Below are 21,575 nucleotides of genomic sequence, written 5' to 3' on the forward strand. Positions count from 1 at the left end.
GCCATCCCCAGACACGTGTGCGGCACCCGGAAGCGGCGCCGGGACCGGCCCGGGTTCGGGGCTGCAGGTGCGGGGCGAGCGCGGGCCCCGACTCGCCCGGGGCTTCCGGCTTTGGGGCGTGAGGTGTTCTGGGACCGACCGGGGGCTCCAGGTTGGAGGGAGGCCTGAGGTCGGCCGGGAGCTCCGGGTTTGGGGGGGGTTCGGAGATCCTGGGGCTGGCCGCGGTATCCGGGGGCTCCGCGTTTGGGGGGTTTGGGGGTCCTGGGATGGGCCTGGGGCTCCAGGTTTGGGGGGTTTAGAGGTCCTGGGATGGGTCAGGGTCTCAGGGGTGTCCAGGTTTGCGGGGTCCGGAGGTCCTGGGTCTGGCCGGGGGGTTCTAGATTTGGAGGGCTCGGGGTCCGGCGGCCTCAGTTTTGGGGGTTTGGGGGCTCTGGGACCGGCCGAGGGATCCAGGTTTGGAGGATTCGGGGGTCCTGGGACCGGCCCCGCGGCTGGCGGGCCCGGGGGTGCGGGGTAATAGGGGGGAGTGCCCGGTGTAGGGTTGGGGGGTGATTTGGGGGGTGTTTGGGGCCTCCTGGATGGGCTGTAGGGACCCCCTGTAGAAAGGGGGGCGCTTCCTGGGGACCTGGGGGGAGTCTGAGCCGGGAAACCAGCGGGGCCTGAGCTGGGCACGCACCTGCGGGGCTTGGGAAGAGCCTTGGGGCAAGGCTGGGGGCTGGGAGAGCCTTTGAAGCTGGCACTGGTGTGTGTATTTCTTAGATATTTGCATTTAAATCCATCAAGCCCGGTGTATTTGATTATTCACGTGTGAACGTATCCGTGCCTGCGTGTGTTAGGGATTTGTGCAGCCGTGTTTCCACACCTGTGTGCATTCCCATTCCCAGTGCTCCCTCCCCATCCCTGCGCTTGGTTCCCCTTCTCCCCCCTTCCCAAGGTGCGGGAAGCCGGGTGCTGTGAGGGTGTTGGCCTTCCACACCGGGAACACCGGCCTTGGGGCACACAGAGGGGGCACCACGGAGCGGGACGTGGCCTGGGCGAGGTCTGAGCGCCGTTTGTGCCAGGCTGAGCCCCAAATCCCGGCGGTTGTGCTCCAGGTGGGATGTGCTGTATCCCATCCCCGCTGCTCCACCGAGCTCGGCTTAAGTTGCAAAGCCTCACCTAAGGGGAGAGAGGAGCTCAGGGGAGGGTGGTCGAGCTGAGCTGGCTCTGATTCCTTTGGTGGAGGGGTTTGGGTGGGCTTTGGGGGTTGTTCTCTGGCTGTGAACACCTGGCTCTGTTCCTGAGGCTGCTCCTCTCTCCTAGGCCAGCATGATCCTGGGATCTGGGCCGGTGGTGCAGGCGCTGCTGGGGACGTTCCTCACCTGGGGGCTGACGGCAGCGGGCTCGGCGCTGGTGTTTGTGTTCTCCAGTGGGCAGGTGAGTGCTGGGATCAGCTTCTCGTCCCTGGGATCCCAGCAGGATCCGCATCCGAGGCCTGTGCCCTGCTCCTGGCTGGGTTGGGCTGCCTGCTCCCAGCTTTGAGGGGCTCAGCGTCACTCCTGGGGCAAGAGGAGGAAAAATCCAGCTCCTTTCTCAACACACCAGAGGGGAGGGAAATGAAATTGCTGAGCCTGGGCTGTGGAATGTGCTCCTGGGGCTCAGGAGCCGCAAGCAGAGCTCTGTGTTGGCAACAGCAGCTTCCCTGCCTCTAACCTGGTTTTGCTGCCACGTTTCCAGGGCAGGATTTGGGTCAGTCCGTGCTCAGATGGAGCAAAACGCTGAGCTTCAAGTCACCCTGGATCCAAAATTAGAGCCCCCCTCACCAGGGTGTTCCAAATTGCCCAGATGGATTTATTATTCATGCCTTGGTCTTGTGATGGTTTATTCAGGAGGTGGCTGCAAAGTGAGGCTCCCTTTGGAGGAGCACTTTGGTTTTCTTCCTTGGGGAGGGAGGGACAAAACCTGCCCTGGGAGTGAAAGGGGCAGGATTTGTCCCCCTGGGATAGGGCAGAGCAATGGATTTGTTTGGAGCTGCCTGGTACTGGAGGGATGAAAGCCTTCAAGGAGGGAGGGAAATGCAGGGCAGCTCATGCAGAGGGGCAGGAGAGCCTCTGGTTTAACTTTGCACAGGCTTTGGCCTGGGCTCTGGATGGGCAGGGAGGGAGCCAGGAGGCTCTGTGGGATCGTGGGGATGCTGCCCCCACAGAATCCCAGAATGGTTTGGGTGGGAAGGGACCTTAAAGCCCATCCAGTGCCACCCCTGCCATGGGCAGGGACACCTCCCACTGTCCCAGGCTGCTCCAAGCCCCATCCAACCTGGCCTGGGACGCTTCCAGGGATCCAGGGGCAGCCACAGCTTCTCTGGGAATTCCATCCCAGCCCCTCCCCACCCTCACAGGGAACAATTCCTTCCCAAAATCCCCTCTGTCCCTGCCCTCTGGCAGTGGGAAGCCATTCCCTCTTGTCCAAAGCCCCTCTGCAGCCTGGCGAGCCCTTCCCCATCTCCCCAGCACTGTGGGCAGTGCTTTCACCAGGAGTTAAAGGCGTTTTGTGTTTGGTTTTTTCCAGAGGCGGATCCTCGATGGGAGCTTGGGCTTCGCCGCAGGGGTGAGTGCAGCATCCTCCTCCTCCTCCTCCTCCTCCCCTGTGTTCTCTGCAGCCCGGTTTGGTGCCCACTCGAGTTACAATCCCTGGGCTGATCCCCCGAGGGCAGGGCAGGGCTCGGCTCAGTCCCATCCTGGCCCGGTTCCTCCTGGCTGGCTGCCCACGCCAGGCTTGGCTCTCTGGAGCTCAACTCTCCTCGTTTCCCTGGGATTCTGAGTCGCTCCCGGAGCACTGGAGCGATGGAGATGGGCAGGAGAGTTGTGCTGGGGGCTGCTGTGCCTGGCTGGCTTTGTGCTTCTCCATGGGTGCTTTAAACCCTCGGGAGGAGAGGGAAGAGAGAGCTGCAGCTCTCCCTGGAAGCTGCACGTGGAATGTGGGGCTCAGGGCGGCTTTTCCTGAAGGAAAACGTGGCTTGAAATTGTGTAGGGGGCTTGGGAATGTGGAGCTGCCGCTGCCCACGTGCTGGGGGCAGGTGGGGCCTCACTCAGACTCGTTAAATCACCTTTGTTTCCCCGTTAAAGGTCGAGTCCAGCGCTACTCCCCACACTGCAGGTGCTGGAGCGCCCCTGGGATGTGCTCTGCGGGGAGGGGCCCCTTGCCACGTGTGTGCTGGGGCCACCTGGGCTCTGCCAGGTCCCCCTCGCTGTGTCCCGGCTGGGCAGGTGGCACCTGGGTGCCGTGGTGGGTGACAGGAGCTGGGTTTGCGCCCTGGAGGGTGAGGATCATTCACCTTGGTGGTTGCAGGCATTCCTCCATGAATCCCATCGGGATCAGGAGTTGCTGTCCCAGTGCTGTCCTTGCCGTGGCCACCACGTCACCCTGCCAGCAGCTCTGAGTCCCCCCTGCCTGGCCCGGGTGTGGCTCAGGAAGCAGAACTCCTGCAAACATTTGCTTTTGCCTCAGGTCTTCCAGCTGGCAGCGCTCAGAGCAGGGAGGGGGAGCTGGTTTTGGGGTGCTGCAGTGCCTGGAGGGGACAGGCTGTGAGGGAGCCCCTGGTGACAGCAGGGTCCCCCTGAATTTCAATTCTCCCAGCGGGGCAGCGTTGCCACTGCTTGACCAACAGCTGGCTCTCCATCTTTTCGTTGCCTGACAGGGTTGAACAACACAAGGAACATTTCCCTCCCCCTTCTCCTGGTTCTTGTGCTTGGGGGCTTTGCAAAGGATCCACGGAGGAGCTGGAGGAGCAATCACCTCCTGTCCCAGCCCTCAGGCAAGCGGGATTGTGGAAACTGCCCTCACCTGTGCCATGCTGGAGCTGGGCAGGTTCTCCACCCTCCTGGTAAACACTTCCCTGCTGGCCTCCTGGGAGCTGCCAAGCCAAATAAATCCAGGATTAATTCCAAATGTCTCTGCCACCGCTGAGGCAGGAGGAGGATGTGGGACAGGGACGTGCAGGTGACCTCAGGGAGGGTGCCTGGGGTGCAGAGGGTTGTTTTGGGATGCAGGAAGCCGTGGCTGGGCGCTGCCTTCCCTGCCGATGCTCCAGCTCATCTGGGGGTGCTGGGGTGAGCCTGGGCGTGTGGTTAAATTGAACTGGGGTGTACTGGGAGAGCCCTGGGTGTACTGGGAGCATCCTGCTGGCTCAAGCTGCCCCTGTCTGATGGCACAGGTGTCAGCTGGGGTGGAGGGCCCTGTGCAGCTCGGTCCTTGCAGTGGTGTGGGGGGGCTCAGCTCCTTCCAGCCCTGGCTTTGCCTTTTCCCTGCCTCAGTTCCCTGCCTGGAACTCTGGATAATCCAGGGTTTTGCATGCAGGAGCCTGTGAGGTGATGTGTTTCCATAGAGACAAAGCTTTGCTTGCTGGGGCATCTGATGTGGAATTCTGCTGCCTTTTCCCTTAAATCTTGATATCTTTAAATGAGATTTTTTTTTTCCTTTTTTTTTCTCTGCGGTGCTGCAGGGCTGGGCTCAGACACGAGCAACAAACACCTGCAGCCCCCCTTCCCTGCAGCCTGGCACAGCTTTCCCCCTGCTGGGCTGGAGCTGGGTGTCCTCTGTCCCGGGTGGAGCAGGAGATCATCCAGCCACGCTCCTCAACCCTCCCCAGGCACACTGGGATCGAGTATTCCCTTAAAACAGCATCAGGAATTCACACGGCTGTGCTGAGGCTGCTCCTCGTTGTTGGAGCCTTCGTGAAGGAAAAGTTTGGCAGGGGAAGTGTCCTGCCAGAGTCTCCTCTTCCTCCTGACTTTCCCATCCTGCCACGGAGATCTCCTTTTCCCGGATTTCCTGCTCCTGTGTTTCCCTCGGTGTTCCTGTTCTCACCCCGGGGATCCCACAGGAGCGTGGCCAGGCCTGCCTGCTTTACTGAGGGATTTAATTCTGCCCCAGCAGGGTGGGTGGGCTGAACCCAGCCCTGGGTGTGAAGGTCATGGCTCTGTTTATCCTGGATTTGCAGGAAAACGCTCCCGTGCGGCTCCACAGCCATGGGGCTGAGCTGGGGCAGCGCTGGACCCGTGGGTTTGGGGGGTGAGGAGAGTTTGGAGAATTTTGGGGAGTGCTGCACTGAATCCCTGTGGAAGGAGATGCCCAGCCCTGGGAGAGGTGTTTGGGCTTAAATCCTGCTGTGTTTTGGGGGATTCCCACCAGTGCGAGGGCACAGATCTGGATTCGTTCTCTGTAGTTGGTTCTGGAGTCTGGATTTGTCTCCTGTTCCACTGCTGGGCCCCAGGGAAGGGTCTGGGCTCCTCCATCCCGGTGATGCTTCGGATCCCACAGCTGCCTCCTGCCTGCTTCTCCTCCCCCACTGACCCTGCCGTGTTTTCCCGAGAAATGGTGGATTTGTGGCATTGCTGCATCTTGGCTTTGGAGCGCAGAGGAGTGCAAGTGCCCAAATCCAGCTTGGCAGGAGCGGGGTGTCCCTGTGCCAGCAGCTGCTCCCCGGCTCAGGGGCTGGAGTGAGGGGAAGGTGTGGAAAATCCGAGTGGCTCTGGGTTCATTGATCCCACGAGAGCCCAGGGGGGTTTTCCTCTTTCATTCCTGCCTTTGCCACCAGCCGGCTCGGTGCCATCGGGGTTCGGGGCCTGGCCCTGGCTGGGCGGTGCAGAGCTTTGAGATCGGGGGGAATTTGTCACTTAAATGGGGCTGTTGGCAGGAATCCTCCCCCTTCTGTCAGCTGGAAAGAGCTGCAGCTGAACCCGAGCTCTGACACTGACCTGGGTGGGCAGGAGCTGGGCTGCTCCAGGCAATCCCATGTCCCTAAATCCCCCCTTGAGCTCCGGGACGGGCTGAGGGGAAGCTGCTGAAGGACTCCCTGTGGGTCCCTTGCAGCTCAGAATGTTCTGGGATTCCGGGACAGTGACTTCCAGCCCCTGGGGCGAAGGCTTTGATCTGCATAATGCAGCAGGAAATCACTTTTCCTTCACCTTGGGCTGGCTCAGAGCTCTGTGGTCGCCTTCCCCCCGAGCTGGTGGGATCCTCGGAGCTGCCTTGGGTGCTGCCAGGCTCTGGAGGCTGAGCCCTGTCAGGGCTGTGTTTGCCGTGGGGAAATGCTATCTTAACACAAGCTGACAACATAATTCTCCGGAGCCTTTCCCTGCTGCCTGTGTTTTCACGTTGGGGTGTGTGGTTGTTTTTTAAAGGAGGTGGCATTTGAAATATGAGGTTTGACAGCCGTGCTTAAGCCTGACATGACAACGCTCGTTCTTCTTACTCACAGCGAGCTCAGATTTACACAATCCCCCAGGGACTGGTGTCTGCAAGAGGCAGCTCCTTCCTTCCTTGGGAGACATTGAGGATGGGAGAGTTTGCTCCGAGTCCTCGTGCTGGGAGAGCTGGGCAGCAGCTCCTCTTCAGAGGCTTTCAGCTGGAAGAGAGGAGGTTTGGGTTGGGAATTGGGAAGGAATTCTCCCCTGTGAGGGTGGGGAGGCCCTCAGGGTGCCCAGGGAAGCTGTGGCTGTCCCTGGATCCCTGGAAGTGCCCAAGGCCAGCTTGGACAGGGCTTGGAGCAGCCTGGGATAATGGGAGGTGTCCCTGCCCATGGCAGGGGTGGAATGGGATGGGATTTAAAGTCTTTTCCAACCCCAACCATTCTGGGATTCTGAGCATCCTGCAAAGGGGACTTCCTGGGGTGCTGGGGGTTGCTGGACAGAGAGTTGGGGTCACTTTTCCCTCAGCATCTTCCTGCTGCTGTGTCTGTGATCCCTTTGCTCCTTCCCACTGCAGGATCCTGGCCCCGCAGCCATTTCTCCACTGGAATTTCAGCTTCCCTTTTGTCCCATGGGATCTCACCACTCCCCTTCTGTCCCCAGGTCATGCTGGCTGCATCCTACTGGTCCCTGCTGGCCCCAGCCATCGAGATGGCCGAGGAATCCGGCACCTTTGGAGCCTTCTCCTTCTTCCCAGTGGCCGCAGGCTTCGCTCTGGGAGCAGCGTTCGTGTACGGGGCCGACCTGCTCATCCCAGTGCTGGTGAGTGGGAATTCCGGGGCTGGGGGCTCATCCCAGTGCTGGTGAGTGGGAATTCCGGGGCTGGGGGCTCATCCCAGTGCTGGTGAGTGGGAATTCCCGGGCTGGGGGCTCATCCCAGTGCTGGTGAGTGGGAATTCCGGGGCTGGGGGCTCATCCCAGTGCTGGTGAGTGGGAATTCCGGGGCTGGGGGCTCATCCCAGTGCTGGTGAGTGGGAATTCCCTGTCTGGGGGCTCATCCCAGTGCTGGTGAGTGGGAATTCCCTGTCTGGGGGCTCATCCCAGTGCTGGTGAGTGGGAATTCCCTGTCTGGGGGCTCATCCCAGTGCTGGTGAGTGGGAATTCCGGGGCTGGGGGCTCATCCCAGTGCTGGTGAGTGGGAATTCCGGGGCTGGGGGCTCATCCCAGTGCTAGTGAGTGGGAATTCCGGGGCTGGGGGCTCATCCCAGTGCTGGTGAGTGGGAATTCCCTGTCTGGGGGCTCCTCCCAGTGCTGGTGAGTGGGAATTCCAGGGTTGGGGGGGCTCCTGCCCTTCCTCCAGCTGCAAGGAAGAGCATCTGGAAGCTGGACACGGATGGATTTCTCTCCCAGATTTAATGAATCCGTGATTTCCCTGAGCCCTGGCTGGCTCTGGCAGTGCTGGATGCACCTTTAGGCTGGCTGAGCTCTGGTTTTTTTTAATCTTTCTGGTTTTTTTTCTCCCTTCACACCTCTGCTTTTGTTCTTTTTGCTGGCAGCGCTCCTCAGGCAGCTCAGGTGTGACCTCGTGTCCCAGCCCAGGGGTTTCATTTGCAGAGCTGCCAGCCCTGGGAGTGCTGCACAATCCAGGGAAGCAGCCTGAGGCTGCTGTGAAAGGAAGGAAGACAGAAATGGGGAGCTGGTGGGTTTTTGCAGCTGAAAACACGAGAATGTGAAGAGATTTCCAAACATTTCCACAGAGGTTTTTAGATTTTCATCTTTAGTTCAGTGGAGTTTTATTTGTTCTGTGCTTATGAGGAAGGAGGGGGAGGTTCTCAGGAGTCTGCAGGTGCAACCTTCCCCCCTCCCTGGCTTTTGGAGCCTCTCCTGACAGGACCACAGGTGCAGGTGCATCCTCAGCTGGGAGGAGAATGGCTCCCAATTGCATCCAATTGGATGTTGTGGGGTCACTCCCAGTGCCAGTGAACACCCAGGGAATGAAGTGCCAGTGGTGAGAATCTGCTGCCTCTCCTCGCCCTCTGCCTGCCTTGTCCTGGCTTTTTGGGGCTTTTTGGGGCTCCCAAACCCTCTGCAGGATTCAGTGGGTGGCCAGGAGCTGCTGTTGGATCCCTTGGAAGCCGTTTGGCTCCAAACTCTGCCTTTTCCTGCTGCTGGATGGGGCTGGGATGGGCTGGATCCGCTGCCTCGAGCTGGTGTTTCCCAGCAGGGTGGAGAAACAGCTGGGGCACAAACCCCACTTGTTCCTGGTGGTCGGAGTTTTCCGTGGGGCGTTGAAACAGTGGAGAGGGAAGAGTTTGGGGAAGTGAAATCCTTGCGTTGGGAAGAGCGGGGTGGAGTGACAGGGACGGGCAGGGAGGGTGGTGGCCTTGCAGGAAGCAGTGCAGTGGAGGTATAAAACCATCCCCTATATCCTTAAATCCAGGTTAAACGCTGCTGGGAGCAGAGCTGCTGTCTCCTGGCTCGGTTGCTCCGTGTGGGACGCACCTGCCCCCACACGCTCATCCCATGGGAATTCTGCTGGTGGTGATTTACACCCCGTGGCTCACGTGGAGCTGGGGGAGGGTTTAGATCCCCAAACAGTGCTGCTGCTGGTGTGTTTCCTCCTGGAAAAGGGGGTGTCCCTGTGCTGGGGCCTCTCCACATGGATAACGGGCACGAGCCAACTTGTCAGGGTCTGCTTGATCCAAAGTGCTGATTTTCCTCCCCCTGGATACCTTGGGAAGGGCCAGGAGAGCTGGCAGAGGGTGAGGGGGCTCTGTGTCCCTGCCCAGAGCAGCGGGATCGGCTCCTGGAGCTGGGCAATGGGTCCAGGATGGCACCTTTGGGATGCTTTGGGAAGGGAACAGAGAGCTGGCGAGGTTGTGGGGATGCTGTGCAGGGAGCAGGGGGAGAGGTTAGAGCCGAGTGTGTCGAAAGGAAAAACAAGTTTGGTGAGGCTTGAGCCATCCCTGGGCCGGGAATGTGGCTCCAGAGCCATCTCCCTTCCTCTGGAGCCCAGACTGCTCCCTGGAGAGCCGCTGCTGCTCCGACAAGGGTTGAGCCACGGCATTCCCGAGGAGGGTTTGGAAATGGGCTCCATCTCAGGCTGTTCCTGCCCTGGCAGGGTGCTGGGGGTGCCGGTGGGGCTGGGGCAGCCTGGCCGTGCCAGGGCAGCAGGAGGGAGCTGCTTGGGGAGCATTCCCTGCCTGGCACAGCTCCAGGCTGGGTAACAACAGCCTCTCAAAGCTTTTATCGGCTCCTTTTGAGCCCAGCCCCGCTCTCCTGGCAGCGAGAAGGGTTTTGCTCGTGCTGGAGCTGGGGCATCCCAGTGTTCGCTCATGGCAGAGGGAGGGTTGAGCCTCCCAGCCCCGGTGGTAACGATGATCCCGAGCAGCTGGAGCAGTTCTGTTCCTCACAAAAGGCAGATCTAAGCTGTTACATCTTTATCTCTGCCTTTTCCCTGGGTGAAGCCTTTAAGGTGTTTGTTCATCCTCCAGCTGAGGAGGAGATGCTGGTGGGGCTGGTGAAGGTTGGTACAAACCACACCAGGAGATCTGGGGCTGCTTGGAGGGCGAGACCACGGCAAAAACAGATCCCCGGGGGTTTTAAAAAATGGGCTGGCCTTCATTTTGCCAAAATTTCCTCACACAGAGCCGCTGGTTTAACCTGTTTTTTTTAAGCAAGGCTGTCAGCTGGTGTTTGAGGAGGTTTTGGATGCAGAGGGGCAGCTGGCGGGGCTGTGTGAGCCATTTCCTAAAAAGGGTCGGGGCTTGGTGTCGTCGATGCCAAGAGCCAAAGCCTCTGAGGGAAAGTTTACTTAAAAATTCAGTGCAGCAGGTCCCTGATGGCTCAGGAGCTATTTTGGGTCTGCTGCAAGGCATAAGAATGCTGGAATTAAGTGTTATTATTCTCATCCTTCAAAGCTGTCGTGCAGCTCTGCTGACTTGGCTGGGTTTTGTTCGGAGTTTGGTGCTTTATTGGGTTTTCGTGATGTGCTTCTCGCTCCGGCCTCCCTCTTCCTGGGGGAATCCCACAGGAGTCCAGGGGATGCCTCCAGCCCTGGCTCTGCTTTTCAGGCAGTCCCCAGCTGCTTTTGCTCCAGGGTTTTCACATGAAAAGGTGAAATTTGGAAGCACTGGAAGCAGCAGGAAGTGCCCCAGCTGGCAGGGCAGGGCTTTGAAGCTGTGTGGATGTGGCACCTGGGGACGTGGTCATGGTGGCCTTGGCAGTGCCGGGGTGGTTGGACTCGGTGCTCTCACAGGGCCTTTCCGCCCAGAGTGGTTTTGTGACTCTCTGTGAGCGCCTTTGTCTTGGAGCTGCCAAAGCCCCGGGAGGTGTTGGGTGTTCCTGTGGAATTCTGAGGGTGTTCCCAAGCCCACACGGGTGGGCTTTGGGGGGGCTTTGGGTGCAGTGGAGCACCTGTGGCTTCCAGGAGCTCCCTGGCTCCTGCCTTTTCTGGATCACAGCCCTTCACCTCTGAGGAAGCAGGAATTCCCTGCTGGGACAGGGGCAGGGAGAGGGAGGAATCCAGCTGGTCCTGGTGGGAGCTGAAACCCCCAGGGGCTGCCCCAGCCCCACCTGCAGCTCCTGTTCTTTCCACTCCTCTGCCTGACTCTGCTCCCATCATTACTAATTAGGATAATGAGGCTTAATCAGCTTCATCTCCTCTCCCCCCAGGCTTCATTTTCCTCGGGAACATCTGCACAGGGAGGCAGCTCCATCCCTCCCGCTGCGGGATCCGATGGGCGCTGGGGTCTGGGGGTCTCCCTTGGGAGCTGCTCCTTCCCAGGCCAGGGAAGGGAGGGCAGATGCTGCAGGAGCAGCAGGAGTTAATGAATAATCCAGGGAAGAGCTGCTGGGCCATTACTCAGCTCTAACCAGGGCCCTGCCAATACCTGGGGTGTAAAAGATGGTCAGGGAGGGAGCATGGGGAGCCAGGGCTGTAATTCCAGCCTGGGAATACCATCTCCATTGGATTTTATTTTTTTCCCTTGTCTGCTGGGTAGAGGTTTGGTGGGTTTTTTTGATCCTGAGTACAGAGGAAATCAATAAAGCCTCATGTGATGGGCAGAGCATTCCTTGGATTTAAACAAGCAGCGACTGAAGTGCCCTTTAAAAGCCTTTGTGGGGTTGGGGTTTGTTCCATAGGTGCCGCTGCCCTCATCCCACAGAACCAGCACAGCCCAGATCCCTCTCTGGGCTCCAGGGCTTGTGTTTCACACACAAATATTCTTGGGAATATTTGGGGCTCTGCTTTGCAGCAGCTCCAAGGTTTCCCTGAGCAGGGTGAGGATCTGCAGTGGGATGGGCCAGAGGGAATCGGGAGTGAGGATGCTGCTGGTGGGAGCTGAATCCCCTTGACCCCTTCCAAACAGAACTTCTTGGTGCTCCTGCCCTTTTCTGGGTGTGCAAATCATGGCTTGAAAGCTTTTTGGGAATGTAGTTTGGGACTGGATGTTTTGCACAGTGAGTTTTGGGCTATTTTGGGTGAGAACCCCTGGGAAGACTTTGAGAGCTTGATAAACAGCCCTGAGGATCCTCTCCTGTCCTGCGATGGTGGCTGGCTCAGAATGGGCCTTCAGGATGAATATTTTGCCTTCTAAATCCATGCAAGTCACTTTTTGGGAGGAAAATCTGGGAAGAGTGCATGGATGAGGCTACAGGAGGAGAAGGAGGAGGAAGGACCATGCAGGTGTAGCTGCACGCTGTTTAAAATGGCAATTTTTTTCTCAGGGCTATACCACAGCTGGGTTAGACCATGGGGAGCATCTTTTTTGGGAAGGAGGGGCTCTAGGAAGTGATTCCTGGCACAAACCTACATTTCAGGAGGAATTTCTTCCTGGGAAAAGTGTCAGGCATTGGAAGGGGTTGGAGTTCCCATCCCTGGAGGTGTCCAAGGAAGGCCTGGACATGGCACTCAGTGCTCTGGGCTGGGGATGAGGTGGGGGTCGGTCACAGGTTGGACTCTGGGATCTTGGAGGGCTTTTTCAGCCTCAATAATTCTGGGATTTGGGATTCTCTACCTGGTGGGACAAGGCAGGGCAGTCTCTGCTGCCATGGGTGCAGTAGGAGGATGCCCAGGATCCTCCCGTCTGTGCTCCCACCTGGCAAAGCCGGGAAGCTGCTCCTGCTTCTCCCCCTCCTGCTTTGCAGGGAGCTGGATTTGATGGGTTCATTATTCCAGGAGGCAGGGAAAACATGGAAAACATGGAAAACGTGCCGGGTCCTGTGGCTGGTGTTAATTTATCATCGGAATGAAGATTCCTCTGATGCAATTTGCCGGCTCCTGCGGGACGTGCCCGGCACACGTTCCCATTTTAATGCGCTCTTTCCTGTTCAGCTGTGACTCCTCAGAAGTTAATTAGCTGCACATCCTCATTGCCGGGCTAGGTGGAGGATTTGCAACCCAGAGGTTGTGGATTTTCTGCTTTATTAAGTTTTGGAGTGTGGCACTGGAGTGGTGCTGCAGGAACGGAGCCTTTCCCTCCTGGAGAGGGAGGATGGAGCTGGGGGCTCCTGCCCGAGCCCCAGCCTGGCTCCTGCGTTCCTGCTTCGCTCGGGTTTCCTTTGCCCAGGGCACAACAAACAGCAGCCCTTGTGTTTGTTTGGCTTTGTGGAGCCCTGGACCTTCTCCACAGGCTCTGGGAGGAAGGAGGGATCTGGCTCTGATAATGAAGGAAGGGAAAGTTTGTTTTTTGGGAATGTAGCAAAGCCTTCCATGGGGAAACATCCTTCCCTTGCAGCTCTAAATAAACCAACTTGGGCATGGGTTTCATTAATTTATCAATTAACTCCAACCCAGAGGTTATAGATCCGTGTGGGATTGATCCCTGTCTCCTGTCCTGGATTTCAGCCATGGAAATCCCTGGTGCTGACCACCAAGCCCACCCATGGGATCCTCTGGAAGATTCAGAAACCCCAGAGGTTTCTTTTCAATCTGTTTATCCATAGGATCCATGGAACACCTGGCTGCTTCCCACCCCTGCCCTGCCCCTGTGCAGTGGTTTAGTGCTTGAAATCCAGTGGTGGCTGGATAGGTTGGAATTATTTACCACCTCCCCCCCAAAATCATAATTATCCCAATTTTTACCAAAGCATTTCATTTTATTAATGGAGGCAGAGCCTTATTTACTGCCACAGTGCAATTTGTCAGCTGCTCTTAATTAGAATTCTCTCTCATTATGCATCAAGCATTTCATAAAAACATTACTTGGGAAGCCCCAAAGCTGGAGCTGCAGAGCTCTTTGATTCCAAGTTGGGATTAAATTCCCTCCTGCCCTGGTCAGGTTTATGGGATGGTTCCTCACTGCTGACAGCAGATGGGATCTGGGGTGGGGTGAAAAAAATCCCTCTGGAAAAAAGCAGGGACTGGGAAAACCTGGCTTAATTCTTCATCCCATGAGCTCCTGCTCTGGATACCCCTCTCTCCATCATTCCCTTCTCCATCCTGCGCCTCTTTCCCCCTGGAGCAGGAATTGCTGGGAAAGCTGCTGATATTCCACAGCCTTTTCCCTCCTCCTCCCTCAGCCTTTGCCAACTGAATTTCAATTTCTGTTTGGGCCTGGCTCAGAATTGTAAGAGAGGAGAAGTTTCCCAAAAGGAAGAGCACAAAAGGATCTCCTCCATCTCCTCCTGCGCCCATCCCTGTTGATCCGGGGCTGTGGATGCTCCGGATGCTTCCCCAGCTGTTCTTTGATCTCAAGATGTGCCTTTGAATTTGCTCAAAGCATAACCCCAAATTAATTCCTCCACGGTGAAAGGCAAACCTGCCATTAACGTGTCAGGGAAAGCAGTGAGAGAGGTTCTGTCATTGGCGGGGGGAATGGCAGGGAGAGGGAAGCTGCTGCCGTGGGATCTCGGGAAGCATCCCTGCAGGTCTGGAGCTGCAGGGTAAACTCTGACTCAGCCCCATGCCAGAGCTGTCTGCTCCCGGGGAGCTGCGGGAGCCAGCTCTGTGCCTGCTGTGCCCCAGGGAGGACATTCCCAAGGGAGGGCATTCCCGGTGGGTGGATGGTGAGCGGCTGCTGTGGAATGCTCTGCTCGGTGGCCCCTCAGCTCATGGCTGCTGGTGAGGGATGCAAACCAGGTTTGCTCTTAATCCAGTGGGTTTTTTTTTTCCCTTTGTGCCTTTTCATGGGCCGAGGAGCTGCTGGAGAGTGGAAAACACTGCGGGAAATTGGGGAAAAAATCTCCTCTCTGCTCAGCCTGGATGAGGCTCCTCTGCCAGTGTCGGGACCCCGGGGGTGCCTCTGCCTTTGTCCCACAGGGGATGTGTGGCTGGGGGTGGCCTCTGTGTCCTCTGGGGGTGGGACAATCTCTGTGCTGCGTGTTCCTGTCGCCCCCATCCTGCTCTGGTTGTCACCAGGGTGGTGGCAGTGGTGGGACTTGGATCTGCTGGCCCCAGGCTTTGGAGCTGACGGGGCTGAAACACCGACTGGGTGAGTCTCCTCTTGGCCTCTCAGGGGATCTGCAGGCTCGGAAAGGCTCCCAAAGGAGAGGAATTTATCCCTGGAAGTGTCCAAGGCCAGGCTGGATGGGGCTTGGATGAACCTGGTCCAGTGGAAGGTGTCCCTGCCCATGCAATGGGATGAGCTTTGAGGTCCTTCCACCCCAAACCATTCCATGATCCCATGAGAAGTTGTTTGGCTTCTCCTTGCTGGTGATCAGGAAGTGCCTTGTCCCTCATCACGCCTCTCTGCTGTAATGAATTAAGGCATTAATTGCTCTCACTGAGGAGAAGGAAGGGCCTCTCCTGTGGGGCTGTTGTGGAAGGTGTCGGAGGCTCCCCTGGCTCTGCCAGCCCAGCACAGGAGCCGGCGTCTCTTTGGGATTTTGGTGCTGTTTGGGTAATTATGGGGCTGTGCAGGGCGTGGAGAGGGGCTGAATCCCAGAAAACCCATCCTTGGGCTGGTCCTGCAGGCTGGGATGTGGGAGAAGGGGCTGGTGCCGCTCCCTGCGTGCGCCGGGGCCTCGCGCACGTCCGCAGGGATAACGGAGGGTCCAGAGGAAGCCGTGTGTTAAAATAATGGAATTAGGCACTGCTGGCATGGGCTGGCTCTTCATTTGAGGGCTGATGGATCGCTGGCTGAGCCCTCTGCATCCTGCCAGCTCTCCCTGTTCCCTTCCAGAGCTCCCACACCCCAAAGCTCGCCCTTGCCCATCAATTCCCTCTGCAGCGACAGCAAATCCTTACTGAAGGGAATACTGGGCAGGAACGAGCTGGTAATTGAAGGTTTGTTTGTTTTTTCTCTCACCCTGGCAAAAAGCCTGTGAAAATCCATGTGGGAAGGGAGCAGGGAGTGGGAAAAGGGGTGGAACCGGTCCGGGTCAGGGTTTAATCAACATGTGCAGGAACAGCTCCTGTTAAACCCATCTGGGTTACTGCAAACAATTCAAATCTCACCTTGTGGGGCTGCCCCCGTGGCACAAACCTCTGCCACGTCCTGCTGGGGATGTGGGGAAAACACCCCTGAGGAAAACACCCCTCAAGACCTGGCTATGGCTGGAGCAAGCAAATCTCCTCCCAGCAAACAACTGGGAGTGGATCTCCATCCTAACTGGTTTTGCTGGGCTCCAATACTCCACTTGGAGCAATTATTCCCTTGAAAAATGAATTTCCTGGTTGTGGTTGAGGTTTTTCCAGGGTTCCTGGCGGGAAGGAGGTTGGTGACAGGAAACTCCCGACGTTGCAGGGATGGGGGTTGTTTGCTGAAGAAGTTGTTTGGGGTTTTTTTTGGCAAAAGCAGGGAAAACATTCCAGTGCTTTTGCTTTTGTCGTGGCAGAGGTTATGAAAGCCAGCCCTCCCTTGTGCCACGTCAGGCATCTCCTCTGGGAAGAAACATCCCAGGTTTCCTGAGGAGCCTGGGAATCGCTGGGGTGTCCCCTCCTCCTGCCCCCCCAGCATTCCCACTGTGCTCCCCTCCCTGCTGGGAAGGGAGAAGCCCCAGATGTGCCAGTGGGAAAATCCCCGTGCACGTTTTCAGTAGGAATGTTGTGGGACCCAAGGATGGATCGGGCTCCCCTCGTGGGGCTGGTGCCAGTGGGATGGTCCCTGTCCCAGTTTGGGGATCCAGCTGTGCTGGGCTGGCTGGGACAGGCCCCACCATCCCTGGACTGGAAGGGCTGTGGCATTCTTCCCTCCCACTCCGGATTTTTCAGGGTTTGGGGGCCATTTTTGGTAGCTTTGCCTCCCTCCTGCTGTGCCAGGCTGGGGGTTCTGGCGCTGCCAGCTCAGGACACTGCTGCGCATTTTGGCACTGCCGAGGGACCCCCAAAGCTGGGACAGCTCCAGGGGCACCCCAGGGCTGTCGCCACGCTCGGGGTGACACAGAGGGAGGTGAGTTACTCCCCCTGCCTGCCAGGCTGCTGCTGAAAGCTGCTGCCTGCAGTTCCCAGGAATGATGAGCGCTCCGAGGCGCTGAGAATTAGCAGGGAGCCAAACGTCCTCGCCCTGATGTGCCATTAGCTGCGGATAAACCGAGATCAGCCTTCCCTGATCCCCAGTTAACTTCCCTGGTGCAGTTATTAGGGAAGACTCTGGCTGCTGCTGGGATGAGGGAGGGCTCAGCCAGGTGGGAGCTGCTCCTGGAGCAGATCTGCTGGAAAACGCCGGGGTTTTTGTCTGTGGGTGCACCTTTCCTTCCCAATCCCCACAGCAGCGCTGCCACAGCTCCAGGGCTCCTTCCTGCTGCTCGTGGGGCTGGAGATGCTCCACGTGGGAAGGGGGAATCGCTGCCCTGGGCTCTGTCCGGGCGTGCAGGAGCAGCCCTGAGCCACCCTCTCCTCTTCCCTTCCTGCTGCTGGTCCCTGCTCTGTTATCTCTGTGCGTTATCAGGTATCCAGTGTGAAACAGGAGCCTCTGGGCCCCATCCCACCGAGGCTCCTTATCATCCCTTATCTCTGTGTCTGCTCCTGGACAAGTTGGGAATATTGTTTTTATATTGATTTTAAAGAAAGCAGTGAAATGGATTCTGTTCTTTCTCCACGATTGGTGTTTCGGGGTTAGAATCTTGCACAGGAGGAGCAGCGTCCCTGACTTTCCTGGAAAAGCAGCTTTGGGACTGAGTGATCTCCCCAGATCTCTCCCAGTCCATCACTATTTCTTTGTGAGTTTGTTCCCCTCCCTTGGCCAGGAGGACAAGAGCAGATTATTTCTCAGAGGTGTTGCTCACTCTTCAATTCTTTTTCAAATTGGCTTCGGATCCATTAAAATCTTGGCCATGAGGCTGCTGGGCAGGGGGGTGGGATCCCAAATCCCTGCTTTGCCTAAAAGGATACATTTTTGTTTTTAATCTAAAAGAATACCCTTTTTTTTATCAAAAAGGATCCCTTTTTTCCCACGTAAAGGGCACCTTTTTCCCTATATAAAGGATATTTTTTCCCTCATTTTCTCTTCCACACAGGACCAGGCCAACCCCACAACTTCTCCCCTGTCACTCCAGGAGCAGAGAAGTGCAGTGGGAACTCCCACATCCCAGAATAGTTTTCCTCCAAGTTCTTCCTGTCCAAATCTCTCCCTGCCTCTTGCTTTTTGCAATAATCAACCCCTGTGGTTATTTCAGCTGACGCTAATTACTGCCATGAACTAATTAACGCCAGTTGCCTTTCCTCTTCCCTTTGCAACGTTTTTTAACCCACTGACGCGTTCCAATTAAGGGCCTCCTGCCGGCACCGGGCTGGGATGACTCAGAGCAGCCTCAGCTGGGATCGGTTGTGCTTTCCTGAAGGTCACCAACATTGTCACAAACTGTCCCCGGCAGCAGGGAGGGGACCTGGCCTTCCCAAATCCAGCTGAAGTTGCCTCTGTCTCAGCGCAGGTTTGTGGGGATCGCTTTGGGTTTGGTGTTTCGGGATGCTGCTCCCTTTCCAGAGGTGAAAATCAGTCTGGGTTTAGCAGGAGAAGACCGGACAAGGATGGAGAGGGAGAGAGGCTTTGGACAAGGGATGGAGGGACAGGACACAGGGAATGGCTTCCCACTGCCAGAGGGCAGGGATGGATGGGATACTGGGAGAAAATCCTTCCCTGTGAGGGTAGGGAGGGGCTGGGGTGGAATTCCCAGAGAAGCTGTGGCTGCCCCTGGATCCCTGGAAGTGTCCAAGGCCAGGTTGGGCACTGGGGCTTGGAGCAGCCTGGGCCAGTGGAAGGTGTCGGGGTGGAATGAGATCCTTCCCACCCAAACCATTCCGGGATTCTGTGATACGATTCCATGACTCTCTCCTTGTTTAGGGAGACCACCCTGCAGCAGGAGGAGCCCCTGAGCTCCCATTCCCAGTCCCTTCTAGTCATTCCCTAGCCCTGCCTAGCCTTGCCTGTGTTACAATGAGCCCAAAGGTCATTGCCACCCGCCCAAAGGTCATTGCCACCCACCCAAAGGTCATTGCCATCCGCCCAAAAGTCACTGACATCCGCGTTGTGCTTGCACAGTGGTGGTTGTGGGCAGGGGTCTCTGGGATGCAGTAAGAGTTTTCCTCATGCTGAACTGTTCACCTTGCTTCCCTGCGCGTGCTCTTTATGTCTCTGGCCCAAGTCCAAGTTTCAAGGCTGATTTAAGTTAGTTTTAGGTTAAAACCAGGATCTTTGATCAAGATTCCTTCCCTTTATCAATAGTCTCCTATCTTCTCATCCTGCTTTGGTGGGCACAGTAAGTGTTGGGCAAGCTGTAAGCGTTGCTTCTAACAAACGGCTTCTTAGCAAATCATTTCACCTCAGCTTCCCCCTCCTCCCCCTGATTCACCTTCATTCTTATCCAAGTGGGGTTCCCCTCTTCCTTTCCTGTGTCTCCTCATCCAGGTTTTGCTGGGGAACTCCTCTGTGCTCTCCCAGCTGCTGCAGGTGATCCTGGCACGGAGCTGCAGCTGTGGTGGGAGGGGAGGGGAGGGTCTCCCACCTTCTAGAGGGATTCAATCCCAGCTCCTCAGGCTGGAGGTGCTGGGTTAGGAGAGGTGAGAGCTCCCTGGCTGAGCTGCAGATCTGTGATCAGTATTAATAGCCCTGCTCAGGCTCATTATGCAAATGAGGGAGAGGAGACAATTGAGTTATTCATCTTTAACCTTTATTTTGGTTTTTTGACCCGCACCGGGAGGCTCCTGTTACCGGCCTGGCTCAGGGGTGCTGGTCTGTTCTGCTGCCATCAACCCAACAGCTGCACCCCTGTTCCTGGGGGTGATTCCAGGTGATCCCAGCCTGGACATTCCTCCTTGTGAGTGCTCCTGGGGGCGGATTCCCAGCCCTGCAGGGAGAAGGGGACTGGGGGTCCTGCTCCCTGGGCAGAGCTGGGGACACCAGGTCACAAATCACGGCCCTGGGACACCTTCCCTTCTCCCAGCTGTGCTCTTGTGCCTCTAATCCCGTGGTTCCTCCTGGTTTTGTAGCTCCAGGTGGGTTTGAGGAACCTGAGGACATCCAGAAACACCAGCCTGGACTCCTTTTTATCAGGAGCTGCAGTGATGGGACACAGGGGAGGAATTCCTGTCTGCGAGGGTGGGCAGGCCCTGGCACAGGGTGCCCAGAGCAGCTGGGGCTGCCCCTGGATCCCTGGCAGTGTCCAAGGCCAGGCTGGACACTGGGGCTTGGAGCAGCCTGGGACAGTGAAGGTGTCCCTGCCCATGGCAGGGGTGGCACTGGATGGGCTTTAGGGTCCCTTTCAAGCGCGAATGACACATCTTGGAGCAGTGGTGAGAAGCTGCTGTGGCACATCCCAACCAATCCCAATCAATCCCAAGCCCCCTGATGCCAGAGAATGGGGCTGGGAGGAGGCTGAGGGGCAGCTCTGGGATGTCCTGATGTGTCTGTGTTGCCTTGCAGGGGTTCACTGGCCCTTCCCACGCCGCCCTGGCCCTGAGCTGTGACCAGCGAGCCGTGAAGGAAAAGCAGGAGCAGGCGCCTGGCTGGGACGTCGGGAGCGAGCTGTCCATCCGGATAGGTAGAGCTGGGCTCCACCCAGGCAAGCATCCTGTCATATACCACCCACAGAGTGCCCCTGTTCCACTGGCACCAGGGCTGCCACGGATGGGATTGAAATTCCAGGGGTTTTCCCACGCCCATGCCAAGGGCTCCTTCCTGTCCCTCTCCGGGTCTGTCCCTCTGCTGCCTCTTATCCCGAAAATCATTCCTTCGGTTTCTCCTCCAGCTCTCAAAGCCATTTGCACTGTCTGGGCCGTGAATTATTGATCAGGAGCTCTCTGCTGTGCTGGGGGAATGAAATCCTCGGCTCTACTCACATTGTTCCCAGCGTGGGCTCCGCTGACCCTGCCCCCTTCTGTCTCTGCCCCTCGTGGCCTCCTCAGTCCGAGCTGGGCCTGGCTGTCCCTCCTCATTCCGGAGGTGAATCCAATTGTAGCAGCCAGAGGTGGAACACAAGGTCCTGCTGGCAGCTCTTTCCTCCTTTAACAGATTTTAAAGAAGGAATTTTGGGCATCTCTTTGGGGTTCCCCAGCCTCAGGGCGCGTCTGGGGTGGGTGGTGGGGACACGTCCCCTGAGACAGCACAATTGGCTCTTCCTCCTCTCAACAGCCTTCCAGGAGACAAAGCAAATGTAATTTAGTAAATTAATTTTATTTCTCCTCTGATTATTTGGTTGCAATAGTGGTTTAGAGCATCACGAGTGCAGTTGGGAGCAGATTGATTTGAAGGAATGCTCCTTCCCTTTGCAAGGAGTAGCAGTGCTCCCCTCTCAAATCAGCCTCTTTTGTTGAACCACATTGCTTAATTACACGTTTCCTAAAGTGCTGCAAATCCTCAGGATCTGAAACACCAGCCTGGGCTTTTCCAGAGGAATAGGAGGATGTTTTGTGCTCAGTGCAATGAGCTTCGCATTCTCCGAGTCCTTCGGAGGCAGCTGCAGGGGGCTCGATGTTTTTGTCAGGTGGAAATGTCCCGTCTCAGGTGCGGTTTCATTTCATCCTTCAAGGGAAGGCAGGAGTGCTCAGCGCTGCAGTTCTCAGCAGCTCGAGCTGCCGAGGTTTTTATGTTTTCGTCTCCTTTTAGCTGCAGACAATAACAGTGCAAATGGTTTTGGGAATAGAAAATTTCCATTAGGCTTTGTTGTTTATTCCTCTCTCTGGGGAAATGGTATTAAGAACCTACAATACATTAATTCTTCTATTTTCTTTTTTTTTTTCCTCCCCCTTTCTTTCTACTGAAATAAACTCGGGATTCTCACAAGATACCCCCCAGCCTTCCAAGAAAGCTGCTTTCCCCAGAGCTGGGTAGTGCCTGCCTGGGCTCTGGGGAATGCTCTGGGAGCATAATGGGTGTTTTCAAAGTCTAATGGGTACTAAGTGGAATATTTCAGGCTTAATCACTGTTGAATCATTGACCCTTCCTTCATATTTACATCTTTTTAAATCGCTAAAGCTGTGAAAACAAAGGAAAATCCCAAAGCAGCAGCTGCCTTGTTCTGCCGTTGTCT

At 56.8% G+C, this 21,575-nt stretch overlaps 1 protein-coding gene across 1 annotated transcript in view; it reads left to right on the top strand.

Moving 5' to 3' along the window:
* Positions 1 to 21,575, top strand: part of SLC39A11 (solute carrier family 39 member 11) — a 71,234-nt gene continuing 49,659 nt past the window's right edge. Inside the window, 5 exon segments of the mRNA XM_048323782.1 lie at positions 1 to 67; positions 1,303 to 1,416; positions 2,548 to 2,586; positions 6,831 to 6,989; positions 19,970 to 20,087. Coding sequence (XP_048179739.1) covers positions 1,309 to 1,416; positions 2,548 to 2,586; positions 6,831 to 6,989; positions 19,970 to 20,087 — 424 coding nt within the window. The 5' untranslated portion in view covers positions 1 to 67; positions 1,303 to 1,308.

Source organism: Corvus hawaiiensis, chromosome 19 (assembly GCF_020740725.1).
Source record: "Corvus hawaiiensis isolate bCorHaw1 chromosome 19, bCorHaw1.pri.cur, whole genome shotgun sequence".
Lineage (NCBI taxonomy): Eukaryota > Metazoa > Chordata > Aves > Passeriformes > Corvidae > Corvus > Corvus hawaiiensis.